At 39.5% G+C, this 24,971-nt stretch overlaps 1 protein-coding gene and 1 pseudogene across 1 annotated transcript in view; both read right to left on the bottom strand.

Moving 5' to 3' along the window:
* The window catches only part of LOC128063942 (zinc finger protein 607-like), a 56,197-nt gene that overhangs the window by 3,165 nt on the left and 28,061 nt on the right, over window positions 1-24,971 (bottom strand). Inside the window, exons 5-6 of the mRNA XM_052656772.1 lie at window positions 8,603-8,881; window positions 8,385-8,517 (exon numbers count right to left, since the gene is read on the bottom strand). Of these exons, the coding sequence (XP_052512732.1) occupies window positions 8,385-8,517; window positions 8,603-8,881 (412 nt within the window). The remainder of the gene's footprint in view (window positions 1-8,384; window positions 8,518-8,602; window positions 8,882-24,971) is intronic.
* LOC128064196 (WD repeat-containing protein 61-like) lies at window positions 17,063-17,979 on the bottom strand (annotated as a pseudogene).

Genomic DNA, 24,971 nt, shown 5'->3' with positions numbered 1-24,971 from the left:
TTTAACTTTACTGAATTCATTTATCAATTCTTTTTTTGTTTTTTTGGTGGTGTCTTATATAATGCCTTACCATCTACAAAGAGGCACAGTTTTACTTCTCTTCCAACTTCTCACATTTTATTACTTTTTCCTGCTTAATTGCTCTGGCTAAGACTCCCAGTACTCTATTTAATAAAAGTGGTGGGAGTAGGCATCCTTGTCTTGTTTTGATCTTAACAGGAAAAGCTTTCAGTCTCTCATCATTGAGTACAATGTTAGCTGCAGGCTTCTGATACATATCCTCTATCATGTTGAGCTATGTCTCATCTATACCCACATTGTTTTTATCATAAATAGATGTCGAATTTTGTCAAATGCTTTTCTTATGCATCTACTGAGATGATCATATGATTTTTATTTTTTATGTTGTTAATGTGGTATATCACATCAATTGATTTCTGGATGTTGAACCATCCTCTTGTTCCTGGAATAAATCTCACTTGATCATGGTGTATACTTCCAGTTTGTTAATATTTTGTAGAGGATTTTTACATATATGACCATCAAGGATACTGACCTGTAATTTTCTTTTCTTGTAATGTCTTTGTCTGGTTTTGGTATCGAAACACTGGCTTCATAAAATGAGTGTGGAAGTGTTCTCTCCTTTTCTATTTTTGAAGAATTTGGGAAGGATTTGTGTTACTTCCTCTTTAAATGTTTGGTAGAGGAATTAAAGAGCCTATTGATAAAGGTGAAAGAGGAGAGTGAAAAAGCTGACTTAAAACTCAGCATTCAAAAAACTAAGATGATGGCATCTGGTTTCATCACTTCATGGCAAATAGATGGGGAAACAATGAAAATACTGACAGACTTTATTCTCTCAGGCTCCAAAATCACTGCAGGCAGTGACTGCAGCCATGGAATTAAAAGACATTTGCTTCGTGGAAGAAAATTTATAACCAACCTAGACAGCATATTACAAAGCAGAGACATCATTTTGCTGACAAAGGTCTGTCTAGCCAAAGACATGGTTTTTCTAGTAGTCATGTATGTATGTGAGCTGCTGCTGCTGCTAAGTCGCTTCAGTCGTGTCTGACTCTGTGCAACCCCATAGACAGCACCCCACCAGGCTCCTCTTTCCCTGAGATTCTCCAGGCAAGAATACTGGAGTGGGTTGCCATATCCTCCTCCAATGCATGCATGCATGCATGCTAAGTCACTTCACTCATGTCCGACTCTGTGCAACCCTATGGACAGCAGCCCACCAGGTTCCTCTGTCCACGGGATTCTCTAGGCAAGAATACTGGAGTGGGCATCATTTCCTTCTCCAATGTATGTGACAGTTGGGACCATAAAGAAGGCTGACTGCTGAAGAATTAATGCTTTTGAATTGTAGTACTGGAGAAGACCCTTGAGAGTCCCTTGGACTGCAAGATCAAACCAGTCAATCCTAAAGGAAATAAATCCTGAATATTCATTGGAAGGACTGATGCTGAAGCTGAAGCTCCAGTCCTTTGGCCACCTGGTGCGAAGAGCTGATTCACTGGAAAAGACCCTGATGCTGGGAAAGATTGAGGGCAGGAGGAGAAAGGGGCAACAGAGAATGATAGTTGGATGGCATCATTGACTCAATGAACATGAGTCTGAGCAAAATTCGAGGGGTAAGGAAGGACAGGAAAGCCTGGAGTGCTACAGTTCATGGGGTCGCAAAGAGTTGGAAGTGACTAAGTGACTTAACAACAACAATATATAATAATAGATGTATTATATACTATGTATATAGTAACTTGGAGAAATACCATGCTGACCTATTGCAGGCTTATTCTATTACAGAACTCAAGTTATTCTGTCTTGTATTATATTTAATTCTAAAACCTAAACATGGAGATGGTGAAGAACAGGGAAGTCTGGTGTGATGCAGTCCATGGGGTCGCAAAGAGTCAGACACTACTGAGTGACTGAACAACAACAAAACATGTATGGGACAATGATGTTAACCATCAGATGGTGAACAACTGAATAGGATAGTGGATTCCCCAACTGCAACAAGTGGTTAGAGACGTATAGGTTATAAGGGACAATCACACTGACATCATAGATGGTGGGCTGACAATGCATAACTTGTAATTTCCATGAATCATTCTTATTTGACAGATAACAATTCTTTCATACGGTTGAATACCAACTATGCAAAAATACACAATATTTTATCAAAACCAATATGATTTGCTGCTGGCACTTCTTTGACATTGCCCGAAAAAAAAAGTGAAAGGTATTTCAAATGACTCATTTCTGACATTTATCTGGTTGGAAGTGTTTGAAAGTAGGTATCCTGATTTTAAAAATGGTCAGGTAGGTGTGTTGAGAGGGTGGAAGAGACGTTCCTTTTAGTATTAATATTAGAAAAACTAATGAATCTAGATCACAGATCAGGAAACTTGTTCTTAAAGGTCAAGAGTAAATATTTTAGGCTTATGGGGTATACATTTTCTGTTACAGCTTTAGATAATATGTAAGTGAATGAATACGGCTGTGTTCCAATAAAACTTTAGAAAACAGGTGGCTGGCCCACAGGGCAATCATTTGCTAACCTTTAACATTAGAAAGTACCAGACTGGAGACATAAACACACTACCATGTGTAAAACAGATAGCTTAGTGGAAATCTGCAGTGCAGCACAGGGAGCTCAGCTCAGTAATCTGTGATGGTCTAGACGGGTGTGATGGGTGGTGGGGGTGAAACAGAGGCCCAAGAGGGAGGGGATACATGTACACACAGAGCTGATTCACTTTGCTGTATAGCAGAACCACAATAATTAAACAAATAAATAGAAAGTATTAGATCAATTGCTTCAAATTGGATCATTCAAGATTTAAAATCAAATAAGAATAGTGAAGTTTTGAATATTCTAGATAAATGATTTTTAATTACATAATTCTTTTGGTAGATTCTCAGTTTTAGTTGGCAGGTAATATATTTGGATTTTCTGTGCTCAATTTCTAAGGAAACTTCATTTAGCTTTTGACTTTTAGGACCTATTATTCTAATAGATTTGTTATAATTATGTAATCCATACAGCAATGAGCTAGAAAGACTGTTAGAAATAATTTCCTTCTTTAAGTCTTACCTGACTATGTGCCATAGTGCTGCCTTTTAAAAAAGAGTTGTTTTCCTTTGATTCTTTTTTCTTCCATATTTATGGCTAAATCCCCTTTCTTACTAACAATGCTATAATGTAACATTTATAATTTTTCTTGGCCAGATTCACCAACATTTATTTGATGTTAACATTTTTAAAGAAAAAATTTAAAGTTAAACAGTTTCAAGATTACTGTTACATTTCTAAATTATTAAAATATATTTTTATATATATTCATTACTTTTCACAGAAAAAAACCCAAACTTTTATTAGAGTATCATTTTGGTTAATAATCAATAAACTGTAATAATTTTAGTTGTATTGATTGCTTCTTATAAGTTTCCAGGTCGCTCAGTGGTACACAACCTGCCTGTCAATGCAAGATACTTGATCCCTGGGTAGAGAAGATCCCCTGGAGAAGGAAAAGGCAACCTGCTTCAGTATTCTTACTTGGGAAATCCCAAGGACAGAGAAGCCTGGTGGGCTACAGTCCATGAGGTCACAAGAGTCAGACATGACTTAGCAACTAAAAACACACACACACCACACCCTTACTGAATAAATATTATTATCTTAAATGATAGCTTTCTATGTTCTTTATACTCCAATAACAGCACTATAATATAGGTACTATTACGATCACTTACAAAAGACTCCCACAGGGATAGATTTTTGCACGCAGGTTCTAAAAATCAAATGGCAATCAGGATTTTTTTTTTCAGATTTGTTAGGTCAACAAGGATTTTCTTTGGCATTAGTTTTTCCAAATGTAACAAGAATTGACTAGGGCTATAGAGCTTTTATAAACAGCATACAAAGCAAGGTCATTTCTGCATTCTCTGAATTTTTCTCCATTATAAATATTCTGGTAATCCATAAATAGAGAAATGCTAGTAAAGGCCTTCTGAGTTACAAAAACATAAACTGTAAATTTCTGAATTTGAACATTTGGGTCGTAACTAAAAAATCTGAAACATTATTTACATTCTGAAGGCTTCTCACCAGTATAAATTATTTAACGCCTTAAGAATTGAACCATATCTAAAAGCTTTCCCATGTTCTTTTCATTCAAAATTTTTCTCAGTGTTTTAAATACAATGACTTACTATACATTCTCTACTGCATATATATGCTTTCCCACAGTCCTTACATTCATAATGTTTCTCTCCAGTATGAATTTTCTGATACACTTTAAGGCTTGAACTAAGCCTAAATGATTTCCCACATTTGTTACATTCTAAAGCTCCCTCAGAGGGAATGATGCTGAAGCTGAAACTCCAGTACTTTGGCCACCTCATGCGAAGAGCTGACTTATTGGAAAATACTCTGATGCTGGGAGGGATTAGGGGCAGGAGACGGGGATGACAGAGGATGAGATGGCTGGATGGCATCACAGACTCGACGGACGTGAGTCTGAGTGAACTCCGGGAGTTGGTGATGGACAGGGAGGCCTGGCGTGCTGCGATTCATGGGGTTGCAAAGAGTCGGACACGACTGAGTGACTGAACTGAACTGAACTGAAAGCTCTCTCACCACTGTGAATACTCTGAGGTCGAGTATACACACTAAAGGCTTCCCACATGCCTTACATTCATAGGGTTTCTCTCCAGTATGAAATCTACATTGTATAATTAGTTGATGTCCACTACTCACACTCTTTACATTGATGGGGTTTCTCACCAGTGTGAATTCTGTGATGCATTCTAAGGCTTTCAACGTGACTAAAGGCCTTCCAACATTCTTTACACTGATACGGTTTCTCTAAAGTATGAATTCTCTTATGCCTAACAAGGTTTGAGGGGTGATAAAGGTCTTTCCTAGAGGAGCTATCCCACATTGAAGGTCAGGAACGGTGGTGGTAAGGAGATACCCCTCGTCCAAGGTAAGGAACAGCGGCTGTGCTTTGCTGGAACAGCCGTGAAGAGATACCCCACGCCCAAGGTAAGAGAAACCCAAGTAAGATGGTAGGTGTTGCAAGAGGGCATCAGAGGGCAGACACACTGAAACCATACTCACAGAAAACTAGTTAATCTAATCACACTAGGACCACAGCCTCGTCTAACTCAATGAAACCAAGCCATGCCCGCGGGGCAACCCAAGACGGGCGGGTCATGGTGGAGAGGTCTGACAGAATGTGGTCCACTGGAGAAGGGAATGGCAAGCCACTTCAGTATTCTTGCCTTGAGAACCCCATGAACAGTATAAAAAGGCAAAATGATAGGATACCGAAAGAGGAACTCCCCAGGTCATTAGGTGCCCAATATGCTACAGTGGAGAAATAACTCCAGAAAGAACGAAGGGATGGAGCCAAAGCAAAAACAATACCCAGCTGTGGATGTGACTGGTGATAGAAGAAAGATACAATGCTATAAAGAGCAATATTGCATAGGAACCTGGAATGTCAGGTCCATGAATCAAGGCAAATTGGAAGTGGTCAAACAAGAGATGGCAAGGGTGAACGTCGACATTCTAGGAATCGGCGAACTAAAATGGACTGGAATGGGTGAATTTAACTCAGATGACCATTATATCTACTACTGCGGGCAGGAATCCCTCAGAAGAAATGGAGTAGCCATCATGGTCAACAAAAAAGCCCCAAATGCAGCACTTGGATGCAATCTCAAAAACGACAGAATGATCTCTTTTCGTTTCCAAGGCAAACCATTCAATATCATGGTAATCCAAGTCTATGCCCCAACCAGTAACGCTGAAAAAACTGAAGTTGAATGGTTTTATGAAGACCTACAAGACCTTTTAGAACTGACACCCAAAAAAGATGTCCTTTTCTTTATAGGGGACTGGAATGCAAAAGTAGGAAGTCAAGAAATACCTGGAGTAACAAAATTTGGCCTTGGAATGCAGATGAAGCAGGGCAAAGACTAATAGAGTTTTGCCAAGAAAATGCACTGGTCATAGCAAACATACTCTTCCAACAACACAAGAGAAGACTCTACACACGGATATCACCAGATGGTCAACACCAAAATCAGACTGATTATATTCTTTGCAGCCAAAGATGGAGAAGCTCTATACAGTCAACAAAAACAAGACCAGGAGCTGACTGTGACTCAGATCATGAACTCCTTATTGCCAAATTCAGACTTATATTGAAGAAAGTAGGGAAAACTGCTAGACCATTCAGGTATGACCTAAATCAAATCCCTTATGATTATACAGTGGAAGTGAGAAATAGATTTAAGGGCCTAGATCTGATAGATAGAGTGCCTGATGAACTATGGAATGAGGTTCGTGACATTGTACAGGAGACAGGGATCAAGACCATCCCCATGGAAAAGAAATGCAAAAAAGCAAAATGGCTGTCTGGGGAGGTCTTACAAATAGCTGTGAAAAGAAGAGAGGAGAAAAGCAAAGGAGAAAAGGAAAGATATAAGCATCTGAATGCAGAGTTCCAAAGAATAGCAAGAAGAAATAAGAAAGCCTTCTTCAGCGATCAATGCAAAGAAATAGAGGAAAACAACAGAATGGGAAAGACTAGAGATCTCTTCAAGAAAATTAGAGATACCAAGGGAACATTTCATGCAAAGATGGGCTCGATAAAGGACAGAAATGGTATGGACCTAACAGAAGCAGAAGATAGTACGAAGAGGTGGCAAGAATACACGGAAGAAGTGTACAAAAAAGATCTTCACGACCCAGATAATCATGATGATGTGATCACTAATCTAGAGCCAGACATCTTGGAATGTGAAGTCAAGTGGGCCTTAGAAAGCATCACTATGAACAAAGCTAGTGGAGGTGATGGAATTCCAGTTGAGCTGTTTCAAATCCTGAAAGATGATGCTGTGAAAGTGCTGCAGTCAATATGCCAGCAAATTTGGAACACTCAGCAGTGGCCACAGGACTGGAAAAGGTCAGTTTTCATTCCAATCCCAAAGAAAGACAATGCCAAAGAATGCTCAAACTACCGCACAATTGCACTCATCTCACACACTAGTAAAGTAATGCTCAAAATTCTCCAAGCCAGGCTTCAGCAATACGTGAACCGTGAACTCTCTGATGTTCAAGGTGGTTTTAGAAAAGGCAGAGGAACCAGAGATCAAATTGCCAACATCTGCTGGATCATGGAAAAAGCAAGAGAGTTCCAGAAAAACATCTATTTCTGCTTTATTGACTATGCCAAAGCTTTTGACTGTGTGGATCACAATAAACTGTGGACAATTCTGAAAGAGATGGGAATATTAGACCACCTAACCTGCCTCTTGAGAAATCTGCATGCAGGTCAGGAAGCAACAGTTAGAACTGGACATGGAACAACAGATTGGTTCCAAATAGGAAAAGGAGTATGTCAAGGCTGTATATTGTCACCCTGCTTATTTAACTTTTATGCAGAGTACATCATGAAAAACTCTGGACTGGAAGAAACACAAGCTGGAATCAAGATTGCCGGGAGAAATATCAAAAGCCTCAGATATGCAGATGACACCACCCTTATGGCAGAAAGTGAAGAGGAGCTAAAAAACCTCTTGATGAAAGTGAAAGAGGAGAATGAAAAAGTTGGCTTAAAGCTCAATATTCAGAAAACGAAGATCATGGCATCTGGTCCCATCACTTCATGGGAAATAGATGGGGAAACAGTAGAAACAGTGTCAGACTTTATTTTTTTGGGCTCCAAAATCACTGCAGATGGTGACTGCAGCCATGAAATTAAAAGATGCTTACTCCTAGGAAGAAAAGTTATGACCAACCCAGATAGTATATTCAAAAGCAGAGACATTACTTTGCCGACTAAGGTCCGTCTAGTCAAGGCTATGGTTTTTCCAGTGGTCATGTATGGATGTGAGAGTTGGACTGTGAAGAAGGCTGAGCGCCGAAGAATTGATGCTTTTGAACTGTGGTGTTGGAGAAGATTCTTGAGAGTCCCTTGGACTGCAAGGAGATCCAACCAGTCCATTCTGAAGGAGATCAACCCTGGGATTTCTTTGGAAGGAATGATGCTAAAGCTGAAGCTCCAGTACTTTGGCCACCTCACGTGAAGAGTTGACTCATTGGAAAAGACCCTGATGCTGGGAGGGATTGGGGGCAGGAGGAGAAGGGCACAGCCCAGGATGAGATGGCTGGATGGCATCACGGACTCGATGGACATGAGTCTGAGTGAAATCCGGGAAATGGTGATGGACAGGGAGGCCTGGCGTGCTGCGATTTATGGGGTCGCAAAGAGTCGGACACGACTGAGCGACTGAACTGAACTGAGCTGAAGTGAACTGAAAGGCCTTTCCACATTCTTTACATTCATAGGATTTCTCACCAGTATTAATTATGTGATGCATTCTTAGCCTTCCACCATTAATAAAGGCCTTCCCACATTCTTCACATTTATAGGGTTTCTCACCAGTACGAATTCTCTCATGTTGAATAAGTGCTGAAGCATGACTAAAGGGCTTCACATTCACAACATTCAAAGGGTTTTATACCGATATGCATTTACTGAAGCAGAATGAGTTGACAGTCATGACTAAATGTCACCCCACATTCCTTACACTTATAGGCCTTCTCCCCAGAATGAATTCTCTCATGTTGAACAAGATGTGAGGCACGACTAAAGGCCTTTCCACATTCCTTACATTTGTAGGGTTTCTCCCCAGTATGAATTCTATGATGTTCCCTAAGACCTATACTAAGACTAAAGATCATCTCACATTCATGGCATTCATAGGGTTTTTCACCACTATGAATTAGCTGATGTTCCAGAAAGTTGGATGAACCACTAAAGGCCTTTCCACACTGCTTACATTCATAGGGTTTCTCACCAGTTTGAATTTTCTGACGCACAGTAAGAATGTTTTTAATAAATATGTACATTTTCACAGCTGAGTATTTTATATTTTGAATTCAAATCTAAAAGAGAAAAACATTTTATTTTCCTTGACAAAGAACAGTAAATATTCTACACCACCACCACTACTACTAAGTCGCTTCAGTCGTGTCCGACTCTGTGAGACCCTATAGATGGCAGCCCACCAGGCTCCGCTGTCCCTGGGATTCTCCAGGCAAGAATACTGGAGTGGGTTGCCATTTCCTTCTCCAATTCATGAAAGTGAAGTCAAAGTGAAGTCGCTCAGTTGTCTCCAACTCTTAGCGACCCCATGGACTGCAGCCCACCAGGCTCCTCCATCCATGGGATTTTCCAGGCAAGAGTACTGGAGTGGGGTGCCACTGCCTTCTCCAATATTCTACACTACATTCTTTTAAATTAAAAATATCACTCATCAGAGTGAATTACTTTAGATAACTCTAAAATCAGCTATACACTGTGTAATATTAATGACAGTTTCCATAACTCATTTATCATACTTTACTAGAGTGATTTAATATACTCTTTCTTGTATCAGTTTCCATCAAAGACTTACAGAGGTGTTACTGGCCAAAACTGTGAAAACAGCAGCATAAAAATGATTGTGATAGGATGTAACAATATGATAAAAGGCAATGAGAGATTTCCCTGGTGGCTAAGACTCTGGGCTCCTAATGCAGGGGTCATGGGTTTGATCATTGGTCAGGGAACTAGATCCCATATGGCACAACTCATACCCAGTGCAGCCAAATAAATAAATACATATATACTAAAAACCAGCAAATAAGAAAAAAAGCAATGAGTCCACAATGATACAAGAGAAAATAAATTTAAAAAACCATTTTCACATTAAATAACTCCTTAACTGAATATGTTCTAGTACCATCATGGTGATATAAACCCTTTCAAGATCATCTCCCTCTCTGACTGATTATCAACTAAAAATGTTTGACAAAATAAAAAAATTGAACACTTGAGGTCTGTAAATTAAATGGAAAAGCATTGTGGAGGGAAGTAAAAACCTTAAAAAATGACCTACACTAGACTGAGTTTCTTGCCACTTTCTCTATCACTCATAGCTTTGCAATATGGGTTGGCCTCAAGTATACTGGGGCAAAACTGAGTTACAAAGAAACCCCAGCATATTTCCTACCACAAGAATCACAGTAAGGAATACTACCAAAGAGGAAAGTGAGGGAGGAACCCTAGAAAGGAAACGCTGAGAGAAGGTTCCCTAATCTGGGGAGGAAACATGTACAACTCTTAGCCTAAACATGAATCGTGTATGCATGAAACGGACACAAACCAGTATAGCTAAGCCCAGAACCAGAGAATTATACTACTGCCCCCAAACAGCAGGACAGAACATATAGCCTAAATTTTATTGCTTCAATTACTTGCTAAAATAAAAATATCAACATGTAAACATTTCAACACAACACAGCACTCCCAATGTCCAAAAAACAACTTAAAAATTATTAATTGTAAAAAGAACAACAAAAAAAATGTGATCCCCTCTCAAGGTAAAAGATAAACCACAGATGCTGAGACAACACAGAAAAAAAGAAACCACATAAAGGAAAACATTAAAACTATAAAACTGAAATAAGTAACTTCTAAAATGTTGGGGAGAATGGATACATGTATATGTATGGCTGAATCCCTTTGCTCAGCCAGGGCAAAACTACCACAACACTGTTTAAAATACCACAACATTGTTTACTAGCTATACTTCAATACAAAATAAAAAGTTTAAAGTTTGAGGAAAAAAAATGCTGGGGAGCTTGCGGTAGAATGGAAATGACAGAGTAAAAAGTAAACATGACAGATGTATAGAAGTTATTGCAGTAATATATGTAAAGATGCAAATAGAATCTGAAAAGGAAAGGAGACAGATTGAGGCAAAAAACTGATTGAAAAAAAATTACTACAGGAAGTTATCTACACTGATAGAATCTTTAGGAATGAAAGATGGCAACATGAAAGTTAAATATCTAGGTAAATATATTAAGGTCATTTATTCCCCTATTAAGTTATTTCAGATATATTTGACTGGAAAGCAAAGCTTTTAACAGTCTGGTGGTATTTTCAATATATGTAAATGTGATAAACATAACAATTATAACATAAAGTGAAAGGTAAGTATAAACGTATTGAAGCTATAGTTTTTTCATTTTACAAGAAACGCTACAATATTTGAAAAAATAGACTGTGAAAGCTTAGGTATATTTTATGCTGTAAGCCCCATAACATACACTAAAAACAAATATTCAAAGAGAAATAGTCAAAATACCAAGAGAAAAACTAAAATGAATACTAAAGAAATATTTCAATACTCCAGTACAAAGCAGGAAATGGAAACAGAAGACCTAAAACAAAGAAAGACAGGACATTAGGAAGCGTGAACTATAAAGATACAGCCCCTTGTTCTCCCCAAGAGATACTGAATCAACAGGATTACATGTACCAAAATATCTTTACTCTAAAAACTAGTTAAAGGGCTCTAGCACTCAGATAAATACATAAACAAAAGAAAAGACAGCCAAGAAATTTGCTTGTGTACAGTTTGTTTGCCCGAGTCCCTCTTGCCACCCAGTATAATGAGGTGTGATGGGAAGAATATGTGCCATGCTCAGTTGTTCAGTCGTGTCCTACTTTTTGTGACCCTAGGAATGGCATCCCACCAGGCTCCTCTGTCCACGGGATTTCCCAGGCAAGAATACTGGAGTGGGCTGCCATTTCCTCCTTCAGGGAATCTTCCCGACCCGAGGATCGAACCTGAGTCTGCTGCATCTTCTGCACTAGCAGGTGGATGCTTTTTCAACTGAGCCACCTAGGAAGCCCACCTACCCCTAATTTCTGGCTCCTTCCTCAAAACAGGAAAAACGTGGAACTTGTGTCAAACATTCTGACTTCCCTGGGGGCTGCCCAAGGGACTGGTTTTTGTCTTATCTGGCTTGGTTTGCCAATGGGAATGGTGGCATAGTTTGTACATCACATTGGAGGCCACTGAAAACACAGTTGAGCATTGCAGCATGTTAGGGTGGCAAAGAATATGCATTTCCGCGGGCAGGCAACAGGAGAAGCAAAAGATTAAGCGTAGAGGAATACAAGAGAAACTAAAAGGTCCTCAGAAGAAACAGGAAATTAAGATGTCAAAAGCAGCCATTTATACTAAAATAAAAGCATACACACAACCCCAAAGATGCTTCCCAAGAAAAGGTGGTTGATAGGTTCCAGGACCCCTGGTTGGGCTTACTGGTGAAGGTAGTAAGGCAGTCTCTAAAGACTGCAAGAAGTGGCTGTTTCCACAAAGCCAAAGTCTCAGTGAAAAATCACAAGGGATACAGAGAAACAGAGAAATCAAAGGATCAATACAAAGCACCAGAAACCAACTCTAAAGAGAAGCAGATATATGAAGTTCCTGAAAAAGAATTTTAAAATTATGGTTTAAACAGTCTTCCCTGGTGCCTCAGTGGTAAAGAATCTGCCTGCCAATGCAAGAGACGCTGGTTCAGTCCCTGGGTCAGGAAGTTCCCCTGGAGAAGGAAATGGCAACCTACTCCAGTATTCTTGCCTGGAGAATCCCATGGACAGAGAAGCCTGGCAGGCTACAGTCCATACGGTCACAAAGAGTCAGACACAACTAAGCAACTGAGCAACAGAATTTGGGATAGTGTTGCCATCTTAACAGTATTAAGTGTTCTGAATTTTCTGATATGCTGTAAGAGCTGAAAGAACAACATAAATCAGAATTAGAAAAACTCAGAAATGAAGTGATAGAGCTCAGCAACATAGTAGAGATAAAAGAAAAAATAATTTCAGAATATTAACCTAGAAAGAAATAAGAAAAACTCCAATATATTAATATTAGGACAAAAATTTTTAATAAAAAATTTCAAATATGTAAAAAGTATATGAGAAAGTAAATAAACAAATAAATTTATATTTATTTTATCTAGACTTCTAAGGCTCATTAATAATAAGGTTTTTGAATGTATTAAAATATATATTAAAAATTTAATCAGATCATGGCTCTTAAATAATCTTAGAAAACAATTTTAATTCTTCTTAATAACACCTTAAGTTACCTGAACTGCCATAATATATTGACTTCATGTTTTGTTAGTTAACCCTCAATAACTCTATTCCGATCTGCCACATACTCCTTAATATACAACATTCATGTTCATCTTCAGGCCTTCGTACGTGTTGTTTATTCTTCTTGTAATGGACTTCCTCATGTACTCAAATGCCTCAGGCCCTTACCCTCCGTTTCTCAGCTCAAATATCACTTCCTCAGAAAAGGGTTCCTGACCATCTTACCTCATTATCTAAATTTGTCTTATCCTTGGTAGTCTCCTTCAAACTATGTTTCACTATGTGATGTTATTTATCTACTTATTTGCTATTTATCTACTATTTGTCTTCCCTAATATAACACAAACTCCATTTATTAACCAGATATAGTAATAAATATATTTTTAGTTAATGAAGCCATATTACAAATCTAAGTGCCCTGGAGGTTCTAGAAAACATTTGAGTCCAAAATACATATTAAAAAGTGCATAAGGGGACTTCCCTGCTGGTCCAGTGGCTAAGACTCCATGCTCTCAACGCAAGGGACCCAGGTTCAATCCCTGGTCAGGGAACTGGACTCCACATGCATAAGAGTTCACATGCCTCAACTAAAGATTCCACATGCTGTAACTGAAAAAAAGATCCTTCATGCCAGAACTAACACCTGGTGCAGCCAAATAAATAAATAAATAAGAAGTGCATGAAGAAGAAGGACAGTGCCCATCACTGAACTGGGAGGAAAATGTAAGAAGAACAACAAAGGGAGTGTTTAATGAAGTAAAGATAAAATTCACCGGGTAGTTCATGCAAAGCATTTATTTCCACTTTAGATCAAAGGTATTTTCTCCAACGTGAATGAAGCTTTCCAAGCCAATATTTCAAGTGTGTGTCTCCTTGACAACTGGGCTTTTACTTACATGGATGTGGCCCCATAATTTGACTTGCTCATACTGACCTGTACATCATCTTCTTGTTTCTTCTCTCACAACCATCCATGGCTCTTTTCCTTGTTTCAATAATGTAATCACATCTGGCTTAGAAATGGAATGTCCTGCTTACAAAGAAAAAAATGGCACATGATGTAGAAGAAAACATCGCTCAGTTAAAAGGTCAAAATAACATTGAATAAGATTTTCTAGAAGAGACGGCAGGGAATGAAATACCAGAAATCAGGAAGGGTCAGTTTAAGATATATATATATATATCTTTATATATATATATAAATACATACATATAGACTCACATATCCTCTTTTTATTGAACGCATGTATTAATATCTTAGTTGAAAATACAGATCCTGGAAACTTAGTTCACTTCCTGCTTTTGCACCTTCCAGTTGCGTCTGACCTTGGGAAAGTCACTTAAACCCATTGTGCCTCAGTACTCACTCATAAAATGGGAATAATAACGAGGAAAAAACAAGTTGATATATGTATATATATAAAATGCTTAGAGCCTTACCTATTAAATACTTAGCACAATGTTAGCTATTAACACTATTATCGATATTGTTGTTTTACAAACAGTACACAAGAAGACCTGTCTGTAGGATATTAAATCCATTTAAAATGCAATGTTCATTGATTATAACTTTCAACCACAAAACAGAAGAAACTTCTCCAAAATAGAATGCATGTTCTTCAGTTTTCAATGAATTCCATTTATTTAACCCACTGCTATATACATTGTAGGGGTTCATTTAGAGCAAGTAGGGAAATTTAACACCCTGTGTCCGGATGATCTCTCCGCAAGAGGATCAGATAATAAAATGGAACATCTATAGAAATTCCGAGCATAAATAAATAGGAAATTTGGATTCTTTGACAATGATATATAACAAATGCCAAAGACTTCTAAACTACACCCTATTCATAAAGGAAGAGAGGCAACTGTAATTAAGAACAGAGGAGGTATGAATGTAACTGAAGGAGAGGGAGGATAAAGATATTTAATGCAGATGTGATTTCCAGCCTGACAAAGCTGAAACCACTTTCTTAGTAAAAAAGAACAAGAAAGTGTTAACTAGTTTCCTAAAGGCAGCCCTAAAAATTACAGTGGAAAAAAATACATATCTTAAAGAGCAGATTCTAAATTATTCTAAATCACTTGAGGCTGATAAACATACCCAGTGAGACCAAGTTATCATAGTTCTCCATCATCACATCCCGGTACACGTTCTTCTGAACAGGGTTGAGACATTCCCACTCCTGCTGGGAGAAGTGTATGGCCAGATCCCTGAATGTCGATGTCTGAAACAGCAAACCTATGTATTAATGGGGAAATGAAAGGAATATTTTGAACACAGAAGGAGAGAAGATAAGGATTGTACTGTAGGAAGAGAGCAATATGGCAAGCACATAGGCTAAAAATCTATAATATATGAGGGGACTGAAGCAGAATATATAGGTATTTTTGAAGAAGCTTGCTGAAGTAGACAAAATTTCCTGGTTTGTTCTTAAGTATCTGAACCATTTAACAACAGATAAAATAGTAACATTTGGTTATTAAATAATGAACATGAGGATAATGCCTGATTGGTATCTGTCACGTAAATTCTCAGTAAACATGAGCTGTCAAGGAAAATGTTTGCCATTTAAAGAAGGGAAAATTTAATCAGTTATTTTTTTTTTAATGCAGTATAAAGTCCCAATTTAGAAAATACAGTTTATATAAAATTGAGAATTTCCTCAATTATTAAATGCTTCACTATGTCAGATCTCATAGTTTTTTAAAAAAGAAATCCACCTAATTTTTGGCACATGACATTATATTTAATGTATACATCAGATTTAAGTGAACAACATTTAGGAGGCACAGCATTTGTAAGGTCTTCTCCAATCCTACGATTCTGTATTCACTTACTACTTATGATGATACATTTTCTTTTTACTGCCATCTAACGTCTATCACTGAACACTTGGCTTGTGCTGAGTGATTACTTAGGTTACCAATGATCATCTTCTGGTATTTATGCCCTTATGTACTCTCCTTCACATGTGTATGAGCTGAATTGAATGACTTGTTTTTAATAAACACAATATGATTAAAGTGGTGAAATGTTATTTGTGATGGCAGATTGCAGACTAAGACTTTTATGTTGTTTGCCTCTTTTGATGTCTCACTTGCTCAACCAGGGGTGGCCTCACATCTTCCCATGAGAAACTGGATCTTGGAACCATCTGAGTGAGCTCAGAAGAGGATACACCCAATATTGGCCTTAAGATGACTGCAACTCTACCCAACAACTTAATAGCCTTGCAAGAGAACTAGTGTAAAGAGATCTAGAGCCAAACTAAGCCATGTCCAGATTTCTGAACCAGTGAAATCATGAGATAAATGTTTACTGCTTTAAGCTACTGAGTGTCAGAGTAATATGTTATGCAACAGTAGATAACTAATAGGTAGAGTTAAAGAATAATGAGGAAGGATGTTGAAATATGTCACCCAAATTTAGTATGTTCCTTTCAACAACAGAATAGTCTTGATATTTAGCTTTCAGGGATTTCCTGCCAAGATCCATGACCTCCAAGTTTGCAAATCTCAATCATGTATATACACTAATTCACATAAACTATGAGATACTACTATTCACTGAGATTTAAATCACTCAATACCAGATTTCTGTCTTATCTACCTGGAATCTTACATCTAGAAAATTTCAAAGTCTTCTCTTGAGCAGTCAAATACAACCAAACAAAATTTTGTCTCCATCTCAAACAAAATCCAGACCTGACTCATATAACAAATCTTTAATGGACTTATCTCCTTCACTCCTTCAACACTGCCCTTGATAGAAGAATGGGCATGTAAGACATGTTGGGTAATTTCTTAGTAATAACATTAACACTAGTTTTTTTTTTTTTTTTTGCATTAAGAACACTTTATGTTAAAGTATGAATGGCATTTACAATAAACATGAAGAGATTTATATGTATCTACAAAAGTTTTTGCTAAAATAGATGCAATTTCTTTTAAACAAGCCAGAAAGGTAAGGGATGTCATGCTCAATCTATACATTCTCTTTGCAGCATCAGTCTGGAAGACTTTGACCTTTAAATCAGACAATCATAGATGTGAATTTCCTAGTCGTTTCTCTAACAGACACAATTTTTGAGCCATTTCCATTGTATTTTACTCCCCAGACTTTATCCTGATGATCAAAGAAGGTATAAACACAAGTCCTCATTCCAACATCCCAAACTTTCACACTTTTGTCAGATCAACTGGAAACCAAGTGTGTGTCACCAGAACAAAATGCAATGGTCAGCACGCAGGATGCACGGACACTCAATGTGCCAGCCAAGCTGGCATGTTGTTGGTCACAGATCTTGACGGAGCCATCATCCAAAGCAGTTACAAGGATCTGTGACTCCAGGGAAAAACTCAAGGAGCGAATGGGCATATCATGACCTTCTAGCATATGCAGAAGTTTCCCAGTTGTGATATCAAAAATACTGATGATTCCACCTATGGCTCTACTGGCCTGAAACTTCCTATCAGGACAATATGCAATACTAAGAATGAATTTTCCTCTTGTGTCCAAAGAACACTCCTTTTTCCCACTTTCCACATCAAAAACGTTCACTTTCCCCACATGAGTTCTTGTGGCCAGATACTGGGAATCGGGAGAAAAGGCCAAAGTCCATGCATCCACAGGTCCTGCATCTACAGACTTTATTTATTCGCTCTTTCCCACCTGCCAGAGAAGAATATGAGCATCAGGAGAATGGGATGCAGCAATAGGTAGGGTGTGGCTGAAGTCTACACACAACACACTCAGCTGATGGCTCTCCAGATTCCACTGTAGGTCCAGCTTCTCATCACGCCATTTCCAGACCTTCACTTGGTCATCCAGGGATCCTGTGACCACTGTCTCAGAGTCTTCTTTGTTTGACCCTCAGGCAACTGATCAGATGGCATCATCACGGGTGTGCTCTTGTCTGAAGAGAACACTGTACTGGTTGGTCATTTCCTTAACCAAGGAGGAAGGGTTAAAAGCCAGACAGCTTACCTTACTGCCCGGCTGCACTGCCCTGCAGCTCATCTGACACCCAGCTTTGTGTGACAGCGACACCAACACTAGTTAGTTTAGACTGAGGCACATTGAGAGGATGCTGGGTAATTATGTATCACATTTCACTAGAACAAAAGCTGGGAGGCAGGTTATCTCAGGAACCTCTTTGGGTAGTAAACTTTAGAAAAATTAATGAAAATACTCAAATGATCTAAAAAAATACACATATTCGAAGAAGGAGAGAACATCAACTTACATGAACAATGGTTTTAGACCTGCAAGACTGGGTTAGTCCTCAAGGTTTCTCTAACAGAAAAGCACATGTCCAGAAAGCCAGAGCTGGTAAAAGAGAAAGACCTTGAGATCAGTTTGGTGTTCCCAACAGAACATAAGTTAATAACATTGTAATCTTCCATTCCAGGTTCCAAACTATTTACCATCACACATGATTTGGGTAGATTAGGATTCTAGATAAACCCACTTCCTCTGCCATATCCCAGGGGTCTAGGAGGAACAAAGTCATAGAACAGAGGCCTTTCTGCCAGACCCAGATATGTCAGCAGGAAGTTTTCTGGCACTGTATCATTTTGGTGAGGGAGATACAGACCTAGGAGTAGGCAATGCAGTTTTGCTCAGAGCAGAGCCTCTTCCTTCTATTCCCATCTTCCAAGACTACCATCCTAATAAGGACCTCTTTTGTGGCTTTATAATTATATGAAGTAGGTTAAGACATTGAAGATAGAAAGTCAGTGTTCAGGACTTTGAGTCTAGCAAGACTTACTAGTTAAATGAATGACAAACCATCACTATGCTATAAATCAAAGTAGATACCAAATGTGAAGTTGGGAAAATATTTAAGGATATGGGAAATATTCCAGATACACTGTCAGCAAAACAATCAGATTGATCAATATAAGTATTTCTGAACAATATCTGAATATATCAAGCAACATAGAGAAGCAGAGTCAGAGAAACAGACCACTGAAATTAGTAGATAATAAAAGTCTGGAAGGTTATGTGACCATCTAATAGCAGTGCTTATTTTTTAATTCTGATCTTGATTTTTCTTTTTAAAGTTTATTCAATGATTATTTTAACAATTACCACTTTGGCCACGTGATGTGAAGAAGGTACTCACTGGAAAAGACTTGGATGCTGGGAAAGACTGAGGGCAAGAGAAGGGGGCAAGAGAGGATGAGATGGTTGGATGGCATCACCGACTCAATGGACGTGAGTCTGAGCAAACTCTGAGAGATAGTGAAGGACAGGGAAGCCTGGCGTGCTGCAGTCCATGGGGTCACAAAGAGTCAAAAACGACTTAGTGACTAAACAACAAACTTGAAATGAATGTGAATTATTTTTTTAAAAATTGTTAACAGAAAGATGTTGTCCAAAAAGGAGGAACATTCAAGAAAATTCTTTGTTATCTAAATTTAGATTGTTTTACTGAGCGGCTTATCTTTGGTCTGTTTCTTTGGATCCCAGTATCTACATTCACTCTACCATTTCTTCTCAGGTATGATGGAGTTCTGTCTAGACAAAATAGAGAGCAGTCTTTGTGTAATCTCTTGTATGAAATGATGATGATTTTAATATAGCTTTATTTCAGGTTTTCTTGACAGAAGGTTTACCTGGTTTCTAAACCTGTCAACTAAGCCATGTCTCCCAGACAGCTGCTGAATTATGATATCCTACTAGGTTCACTTTGTGCCCAACAAAATTAGAAGGAAACTGTAAAGTACAAAAGTCACAGCAAAAAAAATCCATTTATTATCACTGATATTTCACAGAATCTGTGCATTCTGCTCAGGTCCTATCTATTGCTACAGACAGACATTCCTGTGAATTCACAAGGTAGGTCACCTTTGTCTCTCATTTCACACCACCTTACTCCTACTCAGATTTTACCTCATTTTAGATAATAAGCATTTTAAAGGAAGCAACTATGGCTTTCTAGTGATTGTATTACCCCAAGTCTTACAACTTCTAGGTCTAGAATATTGTAGACACTTAATAGCATGTGTACAAGGATGTTCATCTCTCAGGCAACAGGTTAAAAATATGACAGCTTGCAATACAGTGATACATTCAGTTCACTTCAGTCACTCAGTCGTGTCCGACTCTTTGCAACCCCATGAACTGCACCACGCCAGGCATCCCTGTCCACCACCAACACCCGGAGTCCACCCAAACCCATGTCCATTGAGTGGGTGATGTCATCCAACCATTTTATCCTCTGTCGTCCCCTTCTCCTCCTGCCCTCAATCTTTCCCAGCATCAGGGTCTTTTCCAATGAGTCAGCTCTTCGCATCAGGTGGCCAAATCAGTCCTTTCAATGAACACCCAGGACTGATCTCCTTTAGGACGGACTGGTTGGGTCTCCTTGCAGTCCAAGGGACTCTCAAGAGTCTTCTCCAACACCACAATTCAAAAGCATCAATTCTTTGGCACTCAGCTTTCTTCACAGTCCAACTCTCACATCCATACATGACCACTGGAAAAACCATAGCCTTGACTAGACAGACCTTTGTTGACAAAGTAATGTCTCTGCTTTTTAATATGCTGTCTAGGTTGGTCATAACTTTCCTTCCAAGGAGTAAGCATCTTTTAATTTCATGGCTGCAATCACCATCTGCAGTGATTTTGGAGCCTAGAAAAATAAAGTCAGCCACTGTTTCCAGTTTCCCCATCTAGTTGCCATGAAGTGATGGGACCAGATGCCATGATCTTCGTTTCCTGAATGTTGAGCTTTAAGCCAACTTTTTCAATCTCGTCTTTCACTTTCATCAAGAGGCTTTTTAGTTCTTCTTCACTTTCTGCCATAAAGGTGGTGTCATCTGCATATCTGAGGTTATTGATATTTCTCCTGGCAATCTCGATTCCAGCTTGTGCTTCATCCAGCCCAGCGTTTCTCATGATGTACTCTGTATATAAGTTAAATAAGCATGGCGACAATATACAGCCTTGACGTACTCTTTTTCCTATTTGGAACCAGTCTGTTGTTTCATGTCCAGTTCTAGCTGTTGCTTCCTGACCTGCATATAGGTTTCTCAAGAGGCAGGTCAGGTGCTCTGGTATTCCCATCTCTTTCAGAATTGTCCACAGTTTATTGTGATCCACACAGTCAAAGGCTTTGGCATAGTCAATAAAGCAGAAATAGATGTTTTTCTGGAACTCTCTTGCTTTTTTGATGATCCAGCCAATGGTGGCAATTTGATCTCTGGTTCTTCTGCCTTTTCTAAAACCAGCTTGAACATTTGGAAGTTCACGGTTCACGTATTGCTGAAGCCTGGCTTGGAGAATTTTAAGCATAACTTTACTAGCATGTGAGATGATTGCAATTGTGCGGCCGTTTGAGCATTCTTTGGCACTGCCTTTCTTAAGGTTTCCCTAATAATTAATCCATATTAAATGATGGAAAACAATATTGACTCAGTGAAGACCAAGGCAGGTTTCAAAAGTATGCAGTCAAATGCTCTACCACTGAGCTATACCCACAGTGTACTAAAAAACAAACAAACAAACAAATAAAACCCCAGACAAACAAAAAGCAGATTTGCTGTATACTGTTAAAGTTAGGCTGGTATTAATTCAAACTAGGCTGTCATAAATTTAAGATGCTCATTATAATCCTCAAGATAACCATTAAGAAAAAAACTAAAAAATAGAGAAAAAGAAATGAGAAAGGATAATCAAACAGGACAGCACAATCAATTAAACACAAAAATAAGGCAGGAATGGAGGGATCAAGGAACAAAAAAGACAAACAGAAAACAAATGGCAAAATGGCATCAGTTCCTCCTAATCAGTAAGTACTTCAAACTTAAATGGATTAAACTGTTCACTTAAAAGAGACTGGCATAATGGATTAAAAAAAGAAGAAAAGGCATGCATAACATATAATATAATATACTGTTGAAATTAAGACACAAGCTATGTTGCCGGAATTTCAGGAATTGAAAACAAACTTTAAGCTGTGAGAGTTAAAAATTTCTCAGCGCCTATGTTACCTATAACATCAGCAAAAAAAGGGATAAGAATACCACCTACAAAAGAGGGCTGTTTTGAAGACTATAAACCATCTAAATGTTGCAGGAAAGGGGATCCTTTGGCAAGGATTATCCCCTATTTTAAAAAATGAATGCCATATGTAATTTTAAATTTTCTTGGGTATCACTATCTACAACTATGAAGATGATTTTTAAAAATATTTATTTGTATTCAGCAGGTCTTCATTGCAGCATGTGGGATCTAGTTTCCCAACCAGGGATGTAAAGGGGGTTGGGGGGCTCCTGCATTGACAGCTAGGAGTCTTAGCCACTGAACTATCAAGAAAGTCCCATATGAAGATGATTTAACATTAGATCATGGCCATTTTTCCTTATCACGACTAACTTTTATAAACAGAAATTTTATTATCTACATAATATCATCTCATGGATGTCATGGGAGTTTCTTAATCATTCTCATTATCTTGATCACTAATTTTGTACAAAACTGTCCCAAGATATAACAAATTTTTATTCTAGATAAAAACCCAGGTCTAAATCTTTTGAATTGTGTATACCTTTGAAAAATGGAAATTACAAATATATATAGTGATTATCTATAAAATTTGGGGGGATTATGGTTCCCTCTATACCCATAAATTCAATCAAAGGAACTTTGGTTAAGAACTAGACAACTGAATTCTGGCTCAGTCGCTTAACTTGCAAACACAAGTCATAATTAACCTGACATGTTTCTTGCTTCTTAGCTACAGAAACCTGCAGGGAAATAGTCAGAGTCGCCACACGCTGAGTATTTATTATTTATTACAGTACACCCTCTGTGGCTCCATCGGTTGCGACCTCATACAGAAAACCAAAATGAAATAAGAAGAGGATGCTCACAGTAGGTTCATGTCTTCACAGCTCAAGAAACATTGTCATCCTCAAATGTACCAATGAACCCAGAAACAACTTTCCCAGGAAGGAACCCCATTCTTCAGTTCAGTTCAGATCAGTCGCTCAGTCGTGTCCGACTCTTTGCGACCCCATGAATCGCAGCACGCCAGGCCTCCCTGTCCATCACCAACTCCCGGAGTTCACTCAGACTCACGTCCATCGAGTCCGTGATGCCATCCAGCCATCTCATCCTCGGTCGTCCCCTTCTCCTCCTGCCCCCAATCCCTCCCAGCATCAGGGTCTTTTCCAATGAGTCAACTCTTCGCATGAGGTGGCCAAAGTACTGGAGTTTCAGCTTTAGCATCATTCCTTCCATAGAAATCCCAGGGTTGATCTCCTTCAGAACGCACTGGTTGGATCTCCTTGCAGTCCAAGGGACTCTCAAGAGTCTTCTCCAACACCACAGTTCAAAAGCATCAATTCTTCGGCGCTCAGCCTTCTTCACAGTCCAACTCTCACATCCATACATGATCACAGGAAAAACCACAGCCTTGACTAGACGGACCTTAGCCGGCAAAGTAATGTCTCTGCTTTTGAATATACCAAAGTCTCTCTATCCATTCCTTCCTAGAATCGTGACTCGGGGACAATCCCTAATTTAAAATTCCCATATAAAAGCCAGTCTGTACCTTCTTACCAAAACCCTTCATCGAGGGCTTAGCATCTGGTTTCCTACTTGGAGTGATTTCTCCAAGTAGGTGTAGGTGCTGAAAGGAGAGGAAGCAGCAGGGAGTTCTCAGAGCCATGGGTCACTGAGATATTCACCAGGAGGCTACCGCAATTCACGTTCACACAAAGGACATGCACCTTTGATCCTCGTCAGGCAAGGATAACCAGGCACCTCGTCGGGTCTCGAAATGGCACCCACCGCCGCGGAACTGCCCCGCGGCCCTTCGCACGGAGCAAGGCCTCTCACAACCACGCAGCCGTCCAGACTTTCTCTCAGGGCTGCAACCACCCTCCCCGCTGCTCAAGTGCCCACAGGACCGAGGGGGCTGGGGGATTCCCACGACGGCGCTCGGAGCGCCCACGCTTTGAGCGCCTCCCGAAATTCCACTCACCTCCACTCACCGCCTTCCTCGGGCTCGGGCTACCTGTGCACGGTCGTTTCTGGCGACCCATGCCGGATTCTTCCTTGGAAGGGCGCCACTCGCGCGCAACAGGGACACGGAAAAAATACCTGAGGTCGAAAACACCTCGTCGACTGTGGGAGCTACGGTCTGGCCTAGGAAGTCCCAAAGCTAAGCCGCGGCTCCCAGCCTGCCCGGAGAATTCTGAGACCACCGGACTGCGCGTGCGCACCGCTTATCTCTGCCCGCAGATCTCAGTCCGACCTGAGGCCGAGGCCAAGCTGAGTGGTTCCCAGGGTTACGAAGAGGCGACCCCCGGTGGCGTGACACGGCACCGGAGAATTTTGAAGAGATGACTTCAGAGATCATATTTTACGAGGGCTCAGGACTATGTGTGAGGGTCCACCCTGTTGAGTCAGTGATGGGATGTCCAAGGTCATGGAGTGCCTGACAGGTGAGCACCCGAACTTGGGTTCATAATCTACCCATACTGTACGTTTGTGTATTTGTGTGTGTATGCATGTTCGGGTGTACATATCTTTCCTGAAATTCCAGTTACACCTAAAATGTTACAGATGCTTAGCATATTTCCATCCTGTTTTTAATCATTTAGTTCATTTTTGGCTGTGTTAGGTCTTCTTCATTGCTTCGCACCTTCATTGTTGCCCACGAGGTTTTCTCTAGTTGCTGCGCTTCTGCTTCTCACTGTGGTGGCTTCTCTTGCCGCTAGTGGGTTCTAGGGCACCCTGGCTTCAGTAGTTGTGGTGCAGGGACTTAGTTTCCCCGTGTCATGTGGTATCTTCCCCAACCAGGGATTGAACCCGTGTTTCTGCATTGGCAGGTGGATTCTCAACTACTGAACCACCAGGGAAGTCCCTGTATTTCCATTTTAGAACTGAAGCTTCTGAGATCAAAACAGATACAAGTTACA

Source organism: Budorcas taxicolor, chromosome 18 (genome assembly GCF_023091745.1).
Source record: "Budorcas taxicolor isolate Tak-1 chromosome 18, Takin1.1, whole genome shotgun sequence".
Taxonomy (NCBI): domain Eukaryota; kingdom Metazoa; phylum Chordata; class Mammalia; order Artiodactyla; family Bovidae; genus Budorcas; species Budorcas taxicolor.
Note: the sequence above shows the minus strand (reverse complement) of the source record. Positions and strands in the feature narration are given on the sequence as shown.